The sequence below is a fragment of the Papio anubis genome, chromosome 5 (genome assembly GCF_008728515.1).
Source record: "Papio anubis isolate 15944 chromosome 5, Panubis1.0, whole genome shotgun sequence".
Lineage (NCBI taxonomy): Eukaryota > Metazoa > Chordata > Mammalia > Primates > Cercopithecidae > Papio > Papio anubis.
This window is the reverse complement of record NC_044980.1, coordinates 49,890,904-49,910,675: the sequence shown is the minus strand read 5'-3', so window position 1 is coordinate 49,910,675 and position 19,772 is coordinate 49,890,904. Positions and strand designations below refer to the sequence as shown.

The following is a 19,772-nucleotide window of genomic DNA, read 5'->3' as shown; positions in this document are numbered from 1 at the left end:
GATCCCTTGAGCCTCAGGAGATCGAGATCAGCCTGGGCAACAAAGGGAGACCCTGTCTCTATTTTTAAAAAGGCTGGGTGCAGTGGCTCACGCCTGTAATCCCAGCACTTTGGGGGGCTGAGGTAGGCAGATCCCCTGAGGTCAGGAATTTGAGACCAGGCTGGTCAACATGGTAAAACCCTATTTCTACCAAAAAAATACAAAAATTAGCTGGGCGTGGCCATAGGTGCCTATAATCCCAGCTCCTTGGGAAGCTGAGGCAGGAGAATCACTTGAACCGGTAGGTGGAGGCTGCAGTGAGCAAGTTAAAAAATTACTCAAGCCATAAAAATGAAGGAAAAAAATTATTAAAATATTTCAAATTCACAATCATTAAATTATTTACATGCTCAAATATATAAATATGTGTGTGTGTGTATGAATGTACTGAGAGTTTGAAAGCTCTAGCAGGCAACAAACACATTTTGCCACGGTTCTAACACCAATAGGAAAAATAAATACATATGACAAATAGACTTGAATTATATACTAATGTATAAAGTAAACCTACTATTTCTACATATAAGGTAACTATGAAGAAGTTACGTATTTTAATTTTTGAGAAAATAACTTCAAGTACTCAGTATTTCTATTCAAGTTCTGAAATTACTTAAGAATGATCAATTATTTTTGCCTATAAGAAAACAAAATATACCTGACATGACTATTTTTTAGCCTATCTACTTTAAGTACATCAAAGAACAAACTGCTGTCTCATGTCAAATTGTGTTTAAACTACTAGTTGAAAAATCTATTTGCGAGAGGTACTGAGAAGCAGTACCATATGGTAGTTAGAAGCATAAACTCAGAAATCAGACTGCCAGAGTTCGAAAGCAGGATTTGCCATTTAACAACAATATAGCTCTGGACAAATTTTTAACCTCTGCATGCTGTATTTATAAAACGTAGATAATAACAGTAATTATTATAATTAGTATTTGGAACACACTGAACATTCAATAAGTATTAGTTGTTACATCCCAGCACTTTGGGAGGCCGAGACGGGTGGATCACGAGGTCCGGAGATCGAGACCATCCTGGCTAACACAGTGAACCCCGTCTCTACTAAAAAATACAAAAAAACTAGCTGGGCGAGGTGGCCGGCGCCTGTAGTCCCAGGTACTCGGGAGGCTGAGGCAGGAGAATGGCCTGAACCCGGGAGGCAGAGCTTGCAGTGAGCTGAGATCCGGCCACTGCACTCCAGCCAGGGGGACAGAGTGAGACTCCGTCTCAAAAAAAAAAAAAAAAAGAAAAAGTATTAGCTGTTACAAATACTGAGTAAGTTAACTATAAATTCCTTAATGATAGTAAAACTACCTAGAAAAAATCCTAGAGGAAATAAGTTGTACGTCAGTCTTGATAAAAGAAATATGCCTAGAAATGCAGATACACAAACAGGTACTACATTCTTTCAATCAAACTAATATTCAAAGTGAAATGTTCTCCTTCATATCCCAAGGATGGCTATGAACCAAAAAGGCAGCTAACAAGTGCTGGCTAGAATGTAAAGAAATTAGAAGCCTCATACAATGCTGGTGGGAATGCAAAATGGTGCAACTACTTAAGAAAACAGTCTGGCAGTTCCTCAAAAGGTTACACATAGAATTACTCTATGACCCAGCAATTCCTTTCCTAGGTGTACAGTCAGGAGAAAACAAAACACATATTCAAGTAAAAACTTGTTAAAAAAAAAAAAAAAGTTCATAGCAGCATTATTCACAGTAGCCAAAACATGGAAAAAATCCACATGTCCATTCACTGCTGAACAGATCAAGTGTAGCATACATGCTGAACAATGAAATACTATTCAGCAATGAAAAGGAATGAAGTTTTGATAGATGTTACAACATGGATAAAACTTGAAAACATTAGGCTAAGTGAAAAAAAGTCAGATACAAAAGGGTACACATTACATGAGCCTGTTTATATGAAATGTCCACAACAGACAAATCCATAGAGACAGAAAGTAAATTTGTTGTTGTCTAGGGCTTGGGGTAGGGGTGGTCTTCTGAAGAAAGAAGAGTAACTTAATAGGTATAGGGGTTTCTTTCTGGATTGATGAAAATGTTCTAAAATTGATTGTGGTGATGGTGACAAAACTCTATGAATATATTAAAAACCATGGAAATGAGTGACTTGCATGGTATGTGAATTATAGCTCAATAAGTCTATTAGAAAAGTAAATTTAAAAAATGCAATGAAAGGTGATACAACTTTACACATACAAGGTAACAAATCCAGAAACGTCAAGTATATGGAATGAAAACTCCGCACTAAAGGAACCAGATGCTGTCATTAAAATATTACCTCCTATAATCTGGCAACCCGATTCTGTTCTTTCCACACACAGAGTACAAGGAAAGAAAAATAGCATGCGTTATATCCGGCACAATTAGAGAAAAGAATAAAAATTTTCAGTCTTGATTAAATTTTTCTTTCATGGAGCACTAAAGAGGTTTCCAAGTGTTAATCTTTAAAGTTGAAAATAAGACACCATATGATTATTATGAATATGTACAGACAAGCTTTGTCTTTACTTATGTAAAGACATATAAAGATATACACACCTTTATCTATTTTGCTTCAACATACCAAGCTTCATTATGACTATATCTCAAATTCTCCACAAAATTCCCAAGTCTAAAAAGTTAGACACACAATCTGTTTCATAGATACTGACCTAAGTGTGTCTTAACATGTTTTGAAGTAGCTACTTTTAAGTAGCTAATGAGCTGGCAATTAATTTTGTTTTTAATTAAAGTTTCCTATCTTATTAACATTTTTCTCTATATGGATAAGAAGAAAAAAAGCAACCAGGCCAAACTTCCTTTAGAAGCTCTTCAAAACAAAAATAAAATTCTAGACCATCTGAAGCACAAATACTAAGCAAGCAAAATAAAAGTCTAATCTGCAATAAAGCTTAAAATGTGTTCTTTATGATTGGGATATTTATAATCAATAGGGTAAACTGTAAAGGTAGATTGCTGAATTAACCTATTAAGCTATCCGGGCTTGCAAAGGCAGAGGAAGCTCACTGCCTGCCCCAAACACTTGATTATCAATCATGTGTCCCACTTCCTGTTCTGACTGGTAAAGAACAACTTGTGCAGTGGATCGGTCAAATAAAGAGATTTCTTAAATTTGGAGGAGAAAGAAAACATTTCTGCCCTCTCTGGAGATCTTCACACCCTATCCATTATATGAGTTGCTCTCCACCTATTAGGTGAAGTAGGATACAAGATGTTAGTATTTTGAGTAGTCACACCCTTCTATCTTCCCAAGCCCAGATAGTTTCAGTATATTAACTCATTTTAGTTAAGTATCTGACTGACACAACCAATTCTGAAATGGTTTCTGAAGCATATTTCTGGAATTCTTGGTAAAGGTACAGAATCTTAATGTAGTTACCTTAAGTAATTGTTTTCCAATTGTTGGGCTCATCTTTTCATCTACCATAAGAATTACAATTCCTCTATCATCCATTCCTCTCCTTCCAGCACGACCAGACATCTGAATGTATTCACCAGAAGAAATCTGAATGAACACAGTTAAAATTCAGAGTTTAGGAGAAAAACTGGTGAAAAACGTATTCTTAAAATTTCTCTTATTGTAAAACTTGTAACAAGTTATAAACCCTAAGAAAGGAAACATGATTAAAAACATGAAGTTTTAGAAGAGTTAATAAAGTCAAAGCACAAAAATGCAAAACATGTGAGAATAATGTTTCAAACCCACATCACACCAACATAACAAAACTAAATTTTAGACTTATTGTCATTTTGGATCTAAAATTTATGCTTTTAATCTAAATTTAAAACCTAAAATTTAGGCTTTTAAAAATTTTGGCTTTTCACAGTAAGCCAATTACTGTTAATTATGCTTTCAAATATATGACAGCTACTGGGAAATACTGGCTAATTCACTGGCATTTAAAAAATACCTTTGAGCTAGATATTCTGGAAAACGGCAAAATCTAAGAATGCAAACAATGACCCAAACTCAACCAAATATCAGTTCTGATTTGATCATAATTACCTTTCTGAATCTGCAAAATGAGATGACCATAATTCATGTTTTTTGAAAAAACAAATTCTCTCCTATTTTATTGGTATGTATGCCTGGAGTTTGGTAGAGTCCATTTGTCATCAGGAACAACCCGATAGAGGAAGGTCAGTAAGGCTCCTGTATACAGGCTTTCAGAGCACCATTGAACCACTTCAACACTGGGCAAAGTTTTTCTTTAAGTGCATGTGTACTTTTCTCCTGTGGAAAGGGTCCAGATTCTTTTTAAAAAATTGTAACTCAAAAAGAGTTAAAAACCACTACACGTCACAATGCTGATGCCTCAGGATGGTGGTGGCAGTCCCAGCTCAGACATGGTTAGCAGAGCTGCTGAGACACTGAAAGCCCACTGCCTGTATGAGGTATAGCTGGAACACTGCCTACAGAGCAGGTTCCACCAGCCTCACTGGAGAAGATGCCCTTATGTCCATGATGGGCTGAGAGAAAAGCAAGGTCCTTCTCAAGCCATCCAACAATATCCAGCTGGATCTGGTCAAGAAGGTGCAGCTGTTCAGTGGCACTCAGAACGGTATGTATAAGCACTTCATCATAAAGGCAGGCAGGTTTCCAGCAGCCAGTCAATAGGCATAGTGCTCCCAATACTGGCCACAAAGAGCCTCCCTTGTGACTACACAGCCAGGATGGCTAAATACAGGGCCAAGTTCGACCCATAAGTGACAGTTAACTTCGACATGAAGACCTCAATTGGCCAAAGGAGATTCTGCCAAGTGGTATGCATGGAGCACTGAGCCACTTGGCAGCATATGCCATCAAGATAATTGAGATCAAGTACCAGGAGGGGTAGGAGGTGTGGGAGCCAGAGCCGTATGTGCTGCACCAGGTGCGTCATGCCAACATCATCCAGCCGGTGGAGGTGTTTGGGATGCGGGTGCATGTATACATTTTGATACAACTGGTCCCTGTTAGCAAGGAGCTGTTCAACCACATCATCACCAAGGGTTCCTTCACTGAGCATGACGCCATGTGAATGCTGCAGATGGTGCTAGATGGCATCCAGTATCTGCATGCACTGGGCATCACAAACCAAGACCTCAAGCCTCAGAATCTGCTATATCATCATCCAGGCACTGACTCCAAGATCATCATCACTGACTTCAATCTGGTCAGTGCCCACAAGAACAGTAACAACTACAAATGCCTCATGAAGATCACCTGTGACACACCAGCATCCCCTGCCCCAGAGGTTCTGGCCTATATTACACAATTCAGTGCACGTGTGGGTCCCAGGCACCATTGTCTACATCCTGCTGAGTAGCATTATGCCCTTTGGGACAACAATCATACCTCAGGGGCAAGTATAGTTACTCGAATGAGCGCTGGCTACCCAGTATGTCCAACCTGGCTAAGGATTTCACTGACTGCTGATAGTGGACCCTGGAGCTCCTATGACTACACTGTAGGCCCTAAGACACTCGTGGGTGATAAGCATGGCAGCCTCTTCATCCAGGCAGAATCTGCACCAGTTCATCTCCTAAAACCTCCTCAAATGTGCCTCCTCACACTGCCAGAGCACCAAATATGCCCGGTCCACATGTTAAAGCCACTTGACAGGCTCCAAGCTGACACACATGCAAGAGCATGAGCTGCAGAAACTCAAACCTGTGGTACTAGCAACAGTACAGTGGCTGATCCACCTGGCTGTGGTACAGACATAGCATGATCTCAGCCTGGCCATTCACTGTTGTGCCATCTAGGCCTGTTACCCTCTCTGGAAACAGGTCTATACAGCAAGCAAAAGGTGAAGAATGTCTGTGCCTTCTCTGTGCCACTTTCTTCTTTGTGCCTGCAGCAGCTCCACTCCTTGCCATGGGCCTGGGCCATGTGTGACAGAGTAGAGGTGGCACAGGGGGCTGTCCATGACTCCCTGAATGAGGTATCTGGCCTGGCAATGACACCCATTTTGGTGGGAAACTGCTCTGGTATGAGTTGGGGGAAGGACGGAACCTGGCCTTCACTGTCTCCCTAACCCTTTGACTCTTCCCCAGAACAGGGGGGCTGCAGTGCTGGCTGAAGAATGTTCTATAGCCTCAGGACTCTTTGGGACAGTTAATTCTAGAATCAACCCCCATTCCTCCACAGAGCCTTCTTCCCTGACTCTCTACATTCCAAGGCATCTTGATCCTTAAGATTATGCTCCAGTGGGAGGCCCAGGTAAACACAAAGCTTATGCTTTGACTGGACTCGTAGCCCCTGGCTAGATCCAAACAGTCCCCTACCTCCCAGTCAAGACCTTTCTTCCTTCATCGTGCCCCTGCAAAGACATCTCCTGACCCCAGGATTCGCCAAGACCTCTGGTGGTAGGGCAACAGCATGGACCTTAACCCTTCTAGATGATGTGGCCATGCTGGTGGCAGGGTTGCCCCAGGCTCCAACCTATCTCTGACTATGAGAGGGTCCCTGGCCCACCAGCCTACCACGCTCAGTGTCTTCTTTGCAGAGCCCACCTTTACCTCCCTTTCCCCTTTGGATGTCCATTCCATTCCCCAGGTACCTCCTTCCCAACAGTGGAGGGGTTAAAGGGAGTCCCACTGCTGCTACCTGGGGAATGGGGCCCTTAGGGGCCAAAGCAGAGGGCGGGGGGTTCACCATTAGGATTCCATTGTCAGCCTGGTTCAATCCTTTGATATGGCCCATAGCCCTTTCCCATCAGGCTCCACTGCTCCCTCTTCTACAGTGGCATGAAGGTGCTATCTGGCATCTGGCATAGCATAGACAGCCTGGGAATAATCACTGCACATCCATCATACACACCCATTGTGCACACCCGCTGTGCTCCACAAGGAAGCAGGAAGGAAAGAGTTGCTTTGTTAGGGAGGGTCCCAGGCTGCTTAACTCTCTCCTTCTCTTGAGCTTCTACACATCTCTCCCCAAAACTTAACCATATTGTGTGAAATGTCTCTGAACCCTGGGTGGCTGGGCACTGGCCTTCTCAGAGGTTCCCTTGCCCAATCCACCCTGTGCCTGCTTCCTCTAATGGCATTAGCCTTCCAGTCTGGACCCCGATGAGTCTCAGGCTAGAGGGAGCCCCTGTGGGATGTGGGTGGGGACGGCTGACTGCTTTCCCCTAGAAATCATCATCAAATCTGTCATGGTACCTTCCCCCACCACAAACCAGGCTGGAACCCAAATTCCCTCTCTCCACAGCTGCCTTTATTGGGTAGGAAGGGGCTAGGGCCCAACCTTAGCCAGACTGCAGGGTCCCTGCTAGCATAGAGGGTTTGGCTCCCACTCAGCAGCTCCATTCAGCTTTTGCCAGGGGGCAGCCTTGGGCCAGGCCCTCCTGGTCCAAGAAGTCCTGGCCCAAAAATGTCACTGACTCACCATACTTATATTTCTCTTTTGTATAGCATCCAACATTTTAAAATACAACACATCATGAAAAACGTTTTGTCTTTATTTACAGTTTTAGTGAGGGTACTTTTCAGCATTTTGATGATTTGTAATTCCTTTCAGAAACTTCTCCAAGCAGAGAGAATCACCAATTCCAAAAATAAAAGGTTAAATAAAGGACTACTTACAATTTTCCCCAAAGCCAGGCTATGGGAATTCAAACGAGAAATCTTTGTTCCATCACTTTCTTTTCACCCCCGCCAATGTTCTACTGTCTGCTTAGCAAATTCTCATCTGCTGTTACTTATTTTAAGGATTGCCTTTCTATGAAGCATTCCCTGACCCCCAGCTGACTTTGTTTCTTATGCTATATCCCTGTACATACTTCTCACAGTGTTTACAGCATAACATTTTATTGTATATCTGTCAAAAGAAACAAGTCTGTATTGTCTTTTTGTTGTGTCTACTTCAGCATCCCAGTCATCTACCAGAGTTCTAAATTCATATTTTAAGTTTGGTAATTGCTTACTAAATGGGGTACTTGCCTTTTAAATCTGAAGGGCAAAATAGATGCAACTACAGCCACTGTAGTGGTGCTTTAAAACCTTAAACCTTAAGAAATGAAAACTCTAGACATATTTAAAATGATTTAAAACATTCATAAATCACTTGCACACTTAACCTCCTATCATCAAACTCCTTCACTTAAAGGAATCTCTTTTTTTTGGAGGAGAGGTGGGAGTGAAGGAGTCAGGATAAAAATTTAAGGGAACAGAGGTTTGTTCGATTAATTAATTTATTCAGAGTCAGGGTCTCACTGTCCTCAAGGCTGGAGAACAGTGGTGCAATCACAGCTTACTGGAGCCTTGACTTCCTGGGCTCAAGTGATTCTTCCACCTCAGCCTTTCAAGTAGCTGCGACTACAGGTGCACATCACCACTCCCAGATGATTTTTGCATTTTTTGTAGAGATGAGGTCTCGCTATGTTGCCCAGGCTGGTCTCAAACTCCTGGCCTTAAATCATCCTCCCACCTTGGCCTCCCAAAGTGCTGTGATCATAGGCATAAGCCACCACAAATGGCCAAGAGCCAAGGTTTAATCTTGATGAAATTGTATTAGCTCAGATTCAAGTTCTTAAGTAGGTTGGACTTAAAATCTCAAAGACTATGTAAACCAGTTATCTGTAGTACAACAAAGATAAAAATTGTTTTGATGTATGAATTGCTTTACTTACCCACCGGAAATCCTTCCCATCAAATTTGCGGGCATTTGTAAATAAAACAGTTCTAGCTGGCATGTTAATTCCCATAGCAAAAGTCTCCGTGGCAAATAAGGCCTAAGTAAATAAGTAATTCTATAATTAAACATGTATTTTAAGCTGAAAACCTAGTTTTATAATCTTTAAGTGTTAAATAAATGTATTAATTTTTAAAATTAGTTAATGAGACCCTACAAAAATAAAAAACAATATGCTATTCTCAAACCTATTTCGTATTTTATATATAAAATTATTAATTAACATTTAATGTCTCTCATAGCCCAGAAATTTGGTAATTCAGAGAAAACAGACTTTCTTAAATTCTAACAGTGCCAACTAGAGAGAATGCACACTGGTCTTACGAACAAAGCTTTAGGTCATAGAATAGTTTTCTAAACACGAACACATTTCCTGCCCTTGGCAACTGATGACGCAGTGATTTTGAGGACCACTTCAGTATTAGAAGATCTCTCAAGGAAGACTAGAATCAGTGACTCTGTAATACACTTCTAAGACCAACAAAAATAGTGGTTTAGGTACAAAAAGATATACATATAAGTAAAGTCATTGAAGTACTATATTCTCCAGGAAAGAAGTAAAAAAATTTTAGTTCATCATCTCAATAGCATATTATTCATTCATTAAAAAGAATGAAGAAGAATCTGACATATGATGAAATTATATAACAAGGGCAGTATTACTGACTTTTTTTTTGTTGTTTACAAAATGACTAATTCATTATCTGTATGTATACTAGTAGGTATTTCTGGTAAGTGATGGGATGATCTTTCATTTTTTTACTTTACATACAACTGCTCTATTTGAATTTTACAACCAGCAAGTACTGCTTGTTTATGTTTTAAAAGATCCTTTAAAAGTGGGGCTCAGCAAAATATATAATCTAGAAGAGATAAACCAGGATCTAGGTATAAATATTGGCCAATTCTTGATCTAAATGACTTCAAATATTTTCTTCAAGATAAGTAAATTTATCTTAAATATTCTACTTAGTGCTGAGTTTCTCACAATAAATCTCACATATGATTTTTTAAATGCTAACAATTTTTAAACATAAAATAATGTATGAGGCTGGGCATAGTAGCCTATAATCTCAGCACTTTGGGAGGCTGGGTGGGAGGATCACTTAAGGTCAGGAGTTCAAGACCACCCTGGCCAACACGGTGAAACCCCGTCTCTACAGAAAAAAAAAAAAAAAAAAAAAATTAGGTTGGGCGTGGTGGTATGCTACTGTAGGCCCAGCTACTTGGGAGGCTAAGGCAGAAGGATCACTTGAACCCAGAAGGCAGAGGTGCCACTGCACTCCAACCTGGGTGACAGAGCAAGATTCTGCTTCAAAATTAAAAAAAAAAAAAGTATGACTCATATATAGACTTATGATTACATTATGATGTTGTTTCCCATTTTTAATATCCCATTTCTCGGAATAAATATCAGTATCATTAAAAAAAATGAAATCAGATGCTCTCTGGTTTAAATTAGAATAATCAAAAAACTCTCTTTCCTAAGTCTAACCAGCAATTTCCTTGTCTTCTCTAAACTAATCCTTTTATTCTGTATATAGAAAGAAGTTTACAACCCCAGGTTTAGTAATTAAATACACCTTCTGCAACATTCTGTGGTATCCAATAGTGTTACCACTACATTCTTTGTTTTTGTTCTTGTTTTTGAGACAGTTTTGCTCTTGCTGTCCAGGCTGGAGTACAATGGTGTGTCTCCACTCACTGCAACCTCCGCCTCCCGGGTTCAAATGATTCTCCTGCCTCAGCTTCCCTAGTAGCTGGGACTACAGGTGCCCACCACCACGCCTGGCTAATTTTGTATTTTTAGCAGAGACGGGGTTTCTCCGCGTTGTCAGGCTGGTCTCAAACTCTCGACCTCAGGTAATCCGCCCACCTTGGCCTCCCAAAGTGCTGGGATTACAGGCGTGAGCCACTATACCCGGCCACCACTACATTCTTTAAGAAAGGAAACAAATGGTTTTTTTTAACCTACACTCCAAGATTTATTTAAGTATAACAGCATATATAAACATCAAGTTTATTATTTAAGTCATTTCATTAAGCCTTGTGAAACACACACACACAAAACTGCCTATAAACAATGTTCTCTAATTTTCAGACTCTTCATACAACACAATATGGGGGCATAAAAAATAAAAATAAAACCATACCTTTATCAATCCTTCAGAAAAGAGAATTTCTATAGTTTCTTTCAAAATAGGAAGTAAACCACCATGGTGAATACCAATTCCCCTCTTCAAAAGAGGAAGTACATGTTCTACCTGTGATTTTGGAATAACACTGATTTTACATGTGAGAAAATGGTTTTTAAAATGTTAAACTAACTCAATTAAGAAAAATGAGTAAATAATGCTTTCTCTTTAAACAAACTTAGTAAAATCTTTCCAGAATAAAAGCAAAACACAAATCTATATTCTCACAGATTATTAAATTCAATATAATGCTGGCCTAGTTCATATGAAAGGCATATAGTAAATATACTTTACAAATGCTTTGCTGACTTAAACTTTCCAGCATCACTTCATCTCCTCAAAAAACATTACACGCTATGGGGGCAGTTTTTGCCTGTAGAAAATAAACTTAAAAGATACTGGCAACTCAAACGCCCCCAAAATAAATCACTATAACACATATTTAACATGAATATGTACTTAATCTAAAAATAAATCAATTATTGAAGAATTATTTTAACAATCTATCAAATGCCATTAAATACTTAATACTAGAAGTGCGCGATAACAAAGATGTATAAAAACATGGCTCAGCCCTCAGATACTACTAATTCAGCCAGGAAGAAAAGCTACAAAAAAGTTTATACATCAAATACCCTTTTCAAACAGCAAGAAACATGTTACCACAGTCTTATGAAAAATCCCTTACAAATCAAGGCATTCATCTGTAAAGGAAAGTATGATGACCTCCCAAAGTTTCTTTTCACCCAACAGAACTTTCACACCAGTCTAACACACTATTTCTCAGCTCTGGATGCATAGTACAATCATCAGGGGAACCTTTAAAAGATTCTGATGTCCAGGTCGCACATCAGATCAATTAAATCAGAATCTCTGGAAGTGGCACAAAAGCATCAGCATATTTTGGAATTCCCAGGCAATTTCAACAGTCGAAGCAAAAATACACTGGATTAAGGCACAGTAGGTGTGTTAAATTCCTCATTAAACACACGATTTTCAGTAAGGGTTCTCTCTTATTTTATGTGGTAGCCTTATGGATTAAAAAAGTTAATGACTTAAAACTAGCATTAAAAATTCTGTAATACTGAGAACACTAGTAATTTTCACACCATGCTAGCTCTCAAAGTTCCTTCAGGCAGCAAATCTTTCTTCCTACTGACTTTTTGAAGTTTAAAGTAAAAGTCAAAGTATCATTTAAGTGCATATCACAACATACATGCTGCAGTGTGTGAAAAGTGTAATAGAGTAATAAAACCAAGCAACATAAAGTGAATATAAGAAATCTATTAATATCTACACTTTTATCTACTGATACTGAAAACTCACCTGAGGGAGTTTTTTATCTTCATCGGATAAGCAATCAATTGCATTACTGAATACTTCTTCAACCATCTTCTTTTCTTCATCTAGGAGAAAATTCAAGGGTACAGAAAATTCAAGGGTACAGAAACATCAAAATGAGTCAGTGATACCACACTTCACACATAACAAAGAATAAGGATCTAAAGGCCAGGCGTGGTGTCTCAAGCTTGTAATCCCAGCACTTAGGGAGGCTGAGGCAGACGGCTGGCTTGAGGCCAGGAGTTTGAGAACAGCCTGGGCAACATGGCAAAGCCCCGTCTCTGCAAAAAACACAAAAAAATTAGCCAGGCATTGTGGCATGCACCTGTAGTCCCAGCTACTTGGGAGGCTGAGGCAGGAGGACCACCTGAGCCCAGGAGGCTGAGGCTGCAGTGAGCCATGATCGCACCACTACACTCCAGTCCTGGCAACAGAGTGAGACCCTGTCTCAGGAAGAAAAAAAAAAAGAGTCTTTAAAGAGCAAAAGTAAAGAGGTGGCATTTAAAATGGTTAAGGAGAAAGTAGATAAAAATTATCCCATAATCAATATAATTCTCTGCTTTTCAAAACATATCTAGTAGACTTAATTCATGAAAAAAACACTGTCTTACAAAAATAATAACAATAACCACATCTAGTGCTTTATATATAACATGTAAGTCTAACAATTACAGGACACAGGAACTATTATTATCTACATTTTACTACTATGCAAAGTGAAGCTTACTTTTTAATAATTAGCACTACTATTAAATGTGAGAAAAACAATTCCAAAGCCCATGCTCTTTCTTAACCATTGCACTGCCTTCTTGTGCAGAGTCTACCAAACAATATGTACTGAATAAATATTTGTTAAACCAAATAAATATTTGTTAAATTAATTAGTATGCAACCCTGCCAACTTTAAGTTTATTTGGCACTTGTAGGTAAAACATTTATGGGCAGAACAATTCAGTCTTTAAAAAAACACAAACTATTATTGGCTTTAGGAGGCTATGATGGCTATCTGTCATTTGTTACTTTTACTCATGGAAAAGTAGGAATTAGCTTTAAAATGCACAGATTAAAAAAAAAAAAACCTGTCTTGATAAAGAAAACAATACAACTGAAATTAAAATTTGGACGCCTTAAGATATTATTTACTTTTCATTGTACTGGATTACATGTGTAAAAGGCAGAGTTGAAAGATAATCAGGTTGGTATTCAGTACACTGCAATTCTTGGCCAGTGGTATGGTTTGAATGTGTCCCCCTAAAGTTAATGTGCTGACCCCTTAATCCACAATACAACAGTGTTGAGAGGCAGGGCCTTTAAGAGACAGGGCCCTCATGAATGGATTAATGCCTTTATCAGAGGAGTGGCTTAGTTATCACTGGTATGGGTTCCTGATAAAAAGATGAGTTCAGCCCTCTTCTCCCACCTTTTGCTCTCTCTTGCATGCTCTCCTGCCCTACTGTCTTCAGCCATGGGATTCCACAACAAAAAAGGCCCTCACTAGACGTGCTGGGTCCCTCAAATTGGATTTCCAGCCTCTTGAACTATAAGAAATAAATTTCTGCCTTTCATAAATTACCTAGTGATATGGTTTGGCTCTGTGTCCCCGCCCAAAACTCATCTTGTAGTTCCCATGGTTCCCATGTGTTGTGGGAGGGACCCAGTAGGAGATGACTGAATCATGGGGGTGTGTCTTTCCTATGCTGTTCTCATGATAGTGACTAAGCCTCATGAGATCTGATGGTTTTAAAAAATGGGAGTTTTCCTGTACAAGCTCCCTCACTTTGCCTGCTGTCACCCACGTAAGATGACTTGCTCCTCCTTGCCTTCCACCATGACTGTGAGGCATCCCCAGCCACGTGGAACTGTGAGTCCATTAAACCTATTTTCTTTGAAAATTGCCCAGTCTTGAGTACGCCTTTATCAGCAGCATAAAAACGGACTAGTCTCAGCTATTCTGTCACAGCAACACAAAACGGACTAAGATAGTCAGGTTGTGCTACTATCTTAACTGTGTGACTTTAAGTGAATTACTTTTGCAATTAATGTATAGAAACAATTTGCTGATTTGCTAAAAGTTATATCACTTTGATTGAGAATTACACAATAGTTAAGCAAAGGGCAGGTCTTACTGGTTTACACTTCAGTGAGAATGAAGCATAGTATTTTCTATATAGAAGGTGGTCTAACCAAGCTACAAGACCTACCCTTAAGTGGTCAAATAGAGAACCATAATAACTGAGGAGTTTACGATAACAAAGTGTAAGAAGGCATGATTCTAATATTTTTTATAGGGTTCTCCGAATTTTAAATAGAACAATGTACACATATCTTTCAATAAAAGGAGAAGAAAGGAAAGAAAGTATAAGTCAAGGCTCTTTAAAGCTTTTACAAATGTGCTGAGTACTGCTGTAAGTGTAAGGTGAATGGCATATCCTAGTAATACATAATAGATAAAAATATTACTAGAAATATATTTTACACTCGTTTTCACACAACATTAAAATGATACTGAAATGATGTAGTACCTGTGTTGAAATCTAATTTGGTCATTTGAAGTGCATAGGCTTCACAATCTTTCTTACTAAAACTGAAAATAATCACAGGTTGGAAATTTCTTTCCATAATCATCTTCACAATTTTGAAAACATTTGATGGTCCTGCAAAAAGAGTAAATAATACACCAAAATTAACTCAAAATAGATCACAGATCTAAATTTAAAAGCTAAAACTATAAAACTTTTAAAAGAAAACATAGTAATAAATCTTCCTGATCTTGGGTTAGACAAAGCATTCTTAGATATGACAACAAAAGCATAAACAACGTAAGAAAAAATGCATGAACTGGACTTCATCAAAGTGAAAATCTTCTGTGATTTCATGGACACCATCAGTAAAGTAAAAAGACAACCTCAAACAGAATGGGGGGAAATATTTGCAAATCGTCTATCTGATAAGGGTCTAGTATCCAGAATATGTAAAGAACTATCATAATTCAACAACAACAACAACAATGTTCAACATCATTAGCCACCAGGGAAATGTAAACTGAAACTACATTAAGATACCACTTCACATCTAATAGGATGACTATAATCAGACATGCAATAATACTAAGTATCGTGGAAAAATTATATGTGAAAAAATTAGGTCCATCAGATTATACTACTATCTTCCCAAATGGGAAATCAGGGCAAAACACATAATCTGAGTTTCAATTACCCATTACCTAGCCCAGGGATGCTGTAATTACAGAAAGATGCCTCTGTTTCTATGGAGGAGGTGTACGGTGATACAAAGGATATAGAGAAAATGGAACCCTCATACATTCCTGATGAAAATGTAAAATGGTATAGCCACTTTGGAAAATACTTTGGCAGTTTCTCAAAAGGTTAAATATAGACTTTCCATATGGCGCAGCAATTCCACTCCTAGGCATATATCCAGAAGAAAACACCTAGTCACACAAAACTTGTATTAAATAGTACATTGCATCAACGTTAGCAGCATTCCTAACAGTCAAAAACTAGAAACAACCCAAAAGTCCATCCAATGATGAATGGAGAAACAAAATGTGGTATATTCATACAATGGACTGTTATTTAACCATGAAAAGGAATGAGTACATATAGCATAAAATGAACAAACCAGCTGGGCACAGTGGCTCACACCTGTAATCCCATCACTTGGGAGGCCAACGTGGGCAAATCGCTTCAGGTCAGGAGTTCAAGACCTGCTTAGCCAACACGGTGAAACCCCGTCTCTACTAAAAATACAAAAATTATCCGGGTATGGTGGCAGGTGCCTATAATCCCCAGCTACTTGGCAGGCTGAGGCAGGAGAATCACTTGAACCCAGGAGGCAGAGGTTGCAGTGAGCCAAGATAGCACCAGTGTACTCCAGCCTGGGTGACAGAGCGAGACTCTGTCTCAAAAAAATAAATAAATTAAAATAAAATAAAATAAAATAAAATAAATGAACTTTGAAAACATTACGTTAAGAGAAAGAAGCCAGTTGCTCCAAACATATGAAATGTACAGACAAGGGAAAGCCACAGAGATCAAAAACAGGCTAATGATTAGCTAAGTCTGGGGGATGAGAAGGGAAAGGCTGGGGGAAAAGGGAGAATAACTGTTAATGTGTACTGGGTTTCTTTTTGGTACATGAAAATATTTTGGAACTAGACAGTGGTGATGGCTGTACAACTCTGTAAATATACTAAAGACTATTAAATTGTATACTTTAGATGAGTAAATTCTATAACATGTAAATTATACTTAATGTCATACAAAAAAGATAAATATTTATTCAATTTTACCATATCTCATCTAGATCTTTACATAGCTTCAGAAAAAAAACTAAGACAAAAAATGTCAGAGTAATTTGAATACACAATTTACATGTAAAATTCTCTCAAAGCAAAGTTCCAAATTACCTTTTGTTCCTCCTTTCCGCCCTTTCTGGTCTCCTTTGGCCAAATCACCTGCATCTCGAAGCACTTGCATTGCAGTATTAAAATTATCTTCTCTGAAGTCACCCTGGCATCACAAATTTTTTCTGTGTAACTTCACTAATATTTAATCATAATTCAAACATTTTTCATACATAAGGCTTCCTCAAATAAAATAATTTAGTATAATAATGAAAGCCACTAAAATAGTCCAAACATGATCTGTGGTTAAGAGGTATTAAAAGGTGAAAAAGAAGTAATAAAAAAATGTAGAAAAGCAAAACATAAGATATCTGAAACATGTCCAGAACTCCTATTCTCTAGGCATTTTTAAATACTGGGAAGGAGGGAAATCTGATTCATGCATAAGAAAAATAAGTCTCAAATATAATGTTTGAAATAAACACACACAAAAAAATCAAGATTGATTAAAACTAAGACACACGAATGTATCTCTGCCATTCTTCTCTAATTCCAAATTAAAAAAAAAACCAAGATATTAACAATAAAGCATGACATTATAGATTTAAAAAGCACAATTACTCTTACATTTTCATCAACCACAAGATGCAGGCCATCTCCCCCTGCTGGAAAAATGTAGTGTTGCAATGGAGTGGGCCGATAATCTGTGTAAATTACATGACAAGGCTGTAAAAAGAAAGAAATAATTAAACATACAGAATTTTATTTCTTCAAAATAAAACCATACCTTAGTCCAATCTAAAAGCTCTTAAGAAAATCAAGTAATGAATTCAACATTTCAAAGAGAAAATACTTCAAAAAACTCACTAAAACCCAGGCAAGAGAAAAATGTAGAAAAACTAGGTCTATGAAATTATACTACCATCTTCCCAACTTACCAATTCCCTAACCAGGGCTAAATACATGACCTGAGCATCAATTACCCATTACCTAGCCCTGGGATGCTGTAATTATGGAAAGATGCTTATTTTTCTACAGAGGAGGAGTACAGTGATACAAAGGATCCGTGAGCTAAAACGGAACTTTTCTGCCCCACCCAGGCTTTTCAAAACCTTAGTATAAAGCAGCAGGTTGATCTAGCTTCTCCCCAAGATCCACTGGGTTTTTCTACCCTACAGAAGCAATATGGGAGAATGTCATAAAAACACGATCAGGGAGCTTATAAACAGGTAAGTTCATGAGAGTATCAGTATACAGGAAAATTAAGGGCAGAAAAATAAAAGCAAGAATAAATTCAGTATATGTAAACAAATGCCTGTTACAAGCCTATACAGATGCTAAAGTCAGACTAGAAAGGCAAAACAGAAACAGTCAGTAAAAAGTCTGTGTTTACAGGACAAAAATCAAATCAAATGCTCAAGAGATGCCCAGCTTTTCCTGGCACCAAAGCATTAGGGGAAATTCTGTGTACTCATGGATACCTATCTAAGTAAATGAAGTAGTTTCTAAACCTGGCAGATCATCAGATCAACTTGGGAAATTTTGAAAATCGGAGCTCCCAAGGCACTATTCCCTGAGATTTAGATATAGTGGGTTTGCGATGGGGCTCAGAAATCAACGTTTCTAAAAAACTAGTCAGTTGATTTTGATAAGCTGCTTGATTTGAGAAGTAGTTTACCGTTAAAATTTTATTATTCTGGACAACATCAGGAAAAAAGCATAGGGAGAGTAGAGCAAGGCTAATCTGTAATATTTTGAAAATTGAAGACATCAAAAAAGGAAGGAAAAATACCTGTTTATGTAAATGGCAAATCCATTCAGCAAACTGTCGGGCATTTGGAATAGTAGCCGAAAGAAAGACATAGTGGACGTTATCAGGAAGCAAAATAATAGTTTCTTCCCATACCACACCACGTTCTGAAAAAAATAAATATAAACTTTGGACTATAGTTGGACTACAGTGTCACTCTGTGATAGCATCTAAAATTACATTCTCTGAAGTTTTATAGTTAGAAATGCAGACTTTACCCAAGAATATTTTAAGCCATAGAACCTTACTGAAAACAATTTCTCACCATTAATCTATCCAGTAGAAAACCAGTAGACTAAACCACTATAAATACAGTGTACTCTGAAATAGCCTACAAAGAACAATTCCAGAGTTAATCTTTCCAAACAACCTAACAAGAGCCTCAATGACAAGGCAGCGGAACAGTATTTCTATGGCACAGCATTGAAAAGTAATGGTTACTGACTTGTAGAAAGTTGTAGCAACAAATTTAGAAGATACTATTACTATTCCAGATGGCATCGTTCACCCAAATTATCCTTGTGATCATCTGGAGATGAAAGAAAGACTTGATGAACGATAAAACTGTAAGTCATTTTTATTAAAATGGAAAAGGTTTGACAGCTTCCCTCCTAAAATAAACAAATCAACAAAGGATTTCTGATTCTAAAACCAAAACAACTCTCTTAAGAGCTTAATTTTATAAATTTGGAAAGGGTGAAATATTCAAAGGGTAAATGATTTCTTAAATTCTATTACTTTCTCCATAAATACAGGTTGATTTAGTGAGCTAGTTTAAATAAAAACCAAATCTTAAGTGTGTACATATTAAACATTTAACTTTTCAATGTGTTTGTTAATGTTAACCCTGCCAGCACCCTAAAAATTCCAAGCATACTTACTTTTTCATTACGAGAGTGTAACAGCCTAAGTAAGGGGCATTTGTAAGTTTTTATTTTTGTTCATTTTTATTTCATAATCCTCACTTTTTTTAAAACCATAAACACGTATTTTATAGTTACTGAACTAAATAAAAATCAGGAAAGTTAACTTTGCAAGCTAGAAGTTTTAGAAATTCTACAACATTAGTTCTATTGGTGAGCTCTCTATTAGAAGCATGCCAGCTTTTAATTTATTTTGCTTTATTTGAATTTGCATTCCTCACCCAGCAAAAGTTACTATTAAGGAGCTGTACTTGAATGAAATCGTAATGGAAAAATAATATCATGTTGTCCACAATTTAAAGAAGCAAGGCCAGGTGTGGTTCATGCCTGTAATCCCAGCACTTTGGGAGGCCAAGGTGGGAGGATCACTTGAGTCCAGGAGTTCAAGA

The 19,772-nt window shown here is 38.0% G+C and overlaps 1 protein-coding gene across 2 annotated transcripts in view; it reads right to left on the bottom strand.

Annotated features, from left to right (window-relative positions):
* MTREX (Mtr4 exosome RNA helicase) overlaps positions 1–19,772 on the bottom strand; it is a 124,869-nt gene that overhangs the window by 63,293 nt on the left and 41,804 nt on the right. For both annotated transcript variants that reach the window (XM_021939365.2, XM_003899677.5), the window contains exons 8-15: positions 18,443–18,567; positions 17,278–17,376; positions 16,714–16,816; positions 14,807–14,938; positions 12,270–12,349; positions 10,902–11,012; positions 8,687–8,788; positions 3,448–3,573 (exon numbers count right to left, since the gene is read on the bottom strand). In XM_021939365.2, the coding sequence (XP_021795057.2) occupies positions 3,448–3,573; positions 8,687–8,788; positions 10,902–11,012; positions 12,270–12,349; positions 14,807–14,938; positions 16,714–16,816; positions 17,278–17,376; positions 18,443–18,567 (878 nt within the window). The remainder of the gene's footprint in view (positions 1–3,447; positions 3,574–8,686; positions 8,789–10,901; positions 11,013–12,269; positions 12,350–14,806; positions 14,939–16,713; positions 16,817–17,277; positions 17,377–18,442; positions 18,568–19,772) is intronic.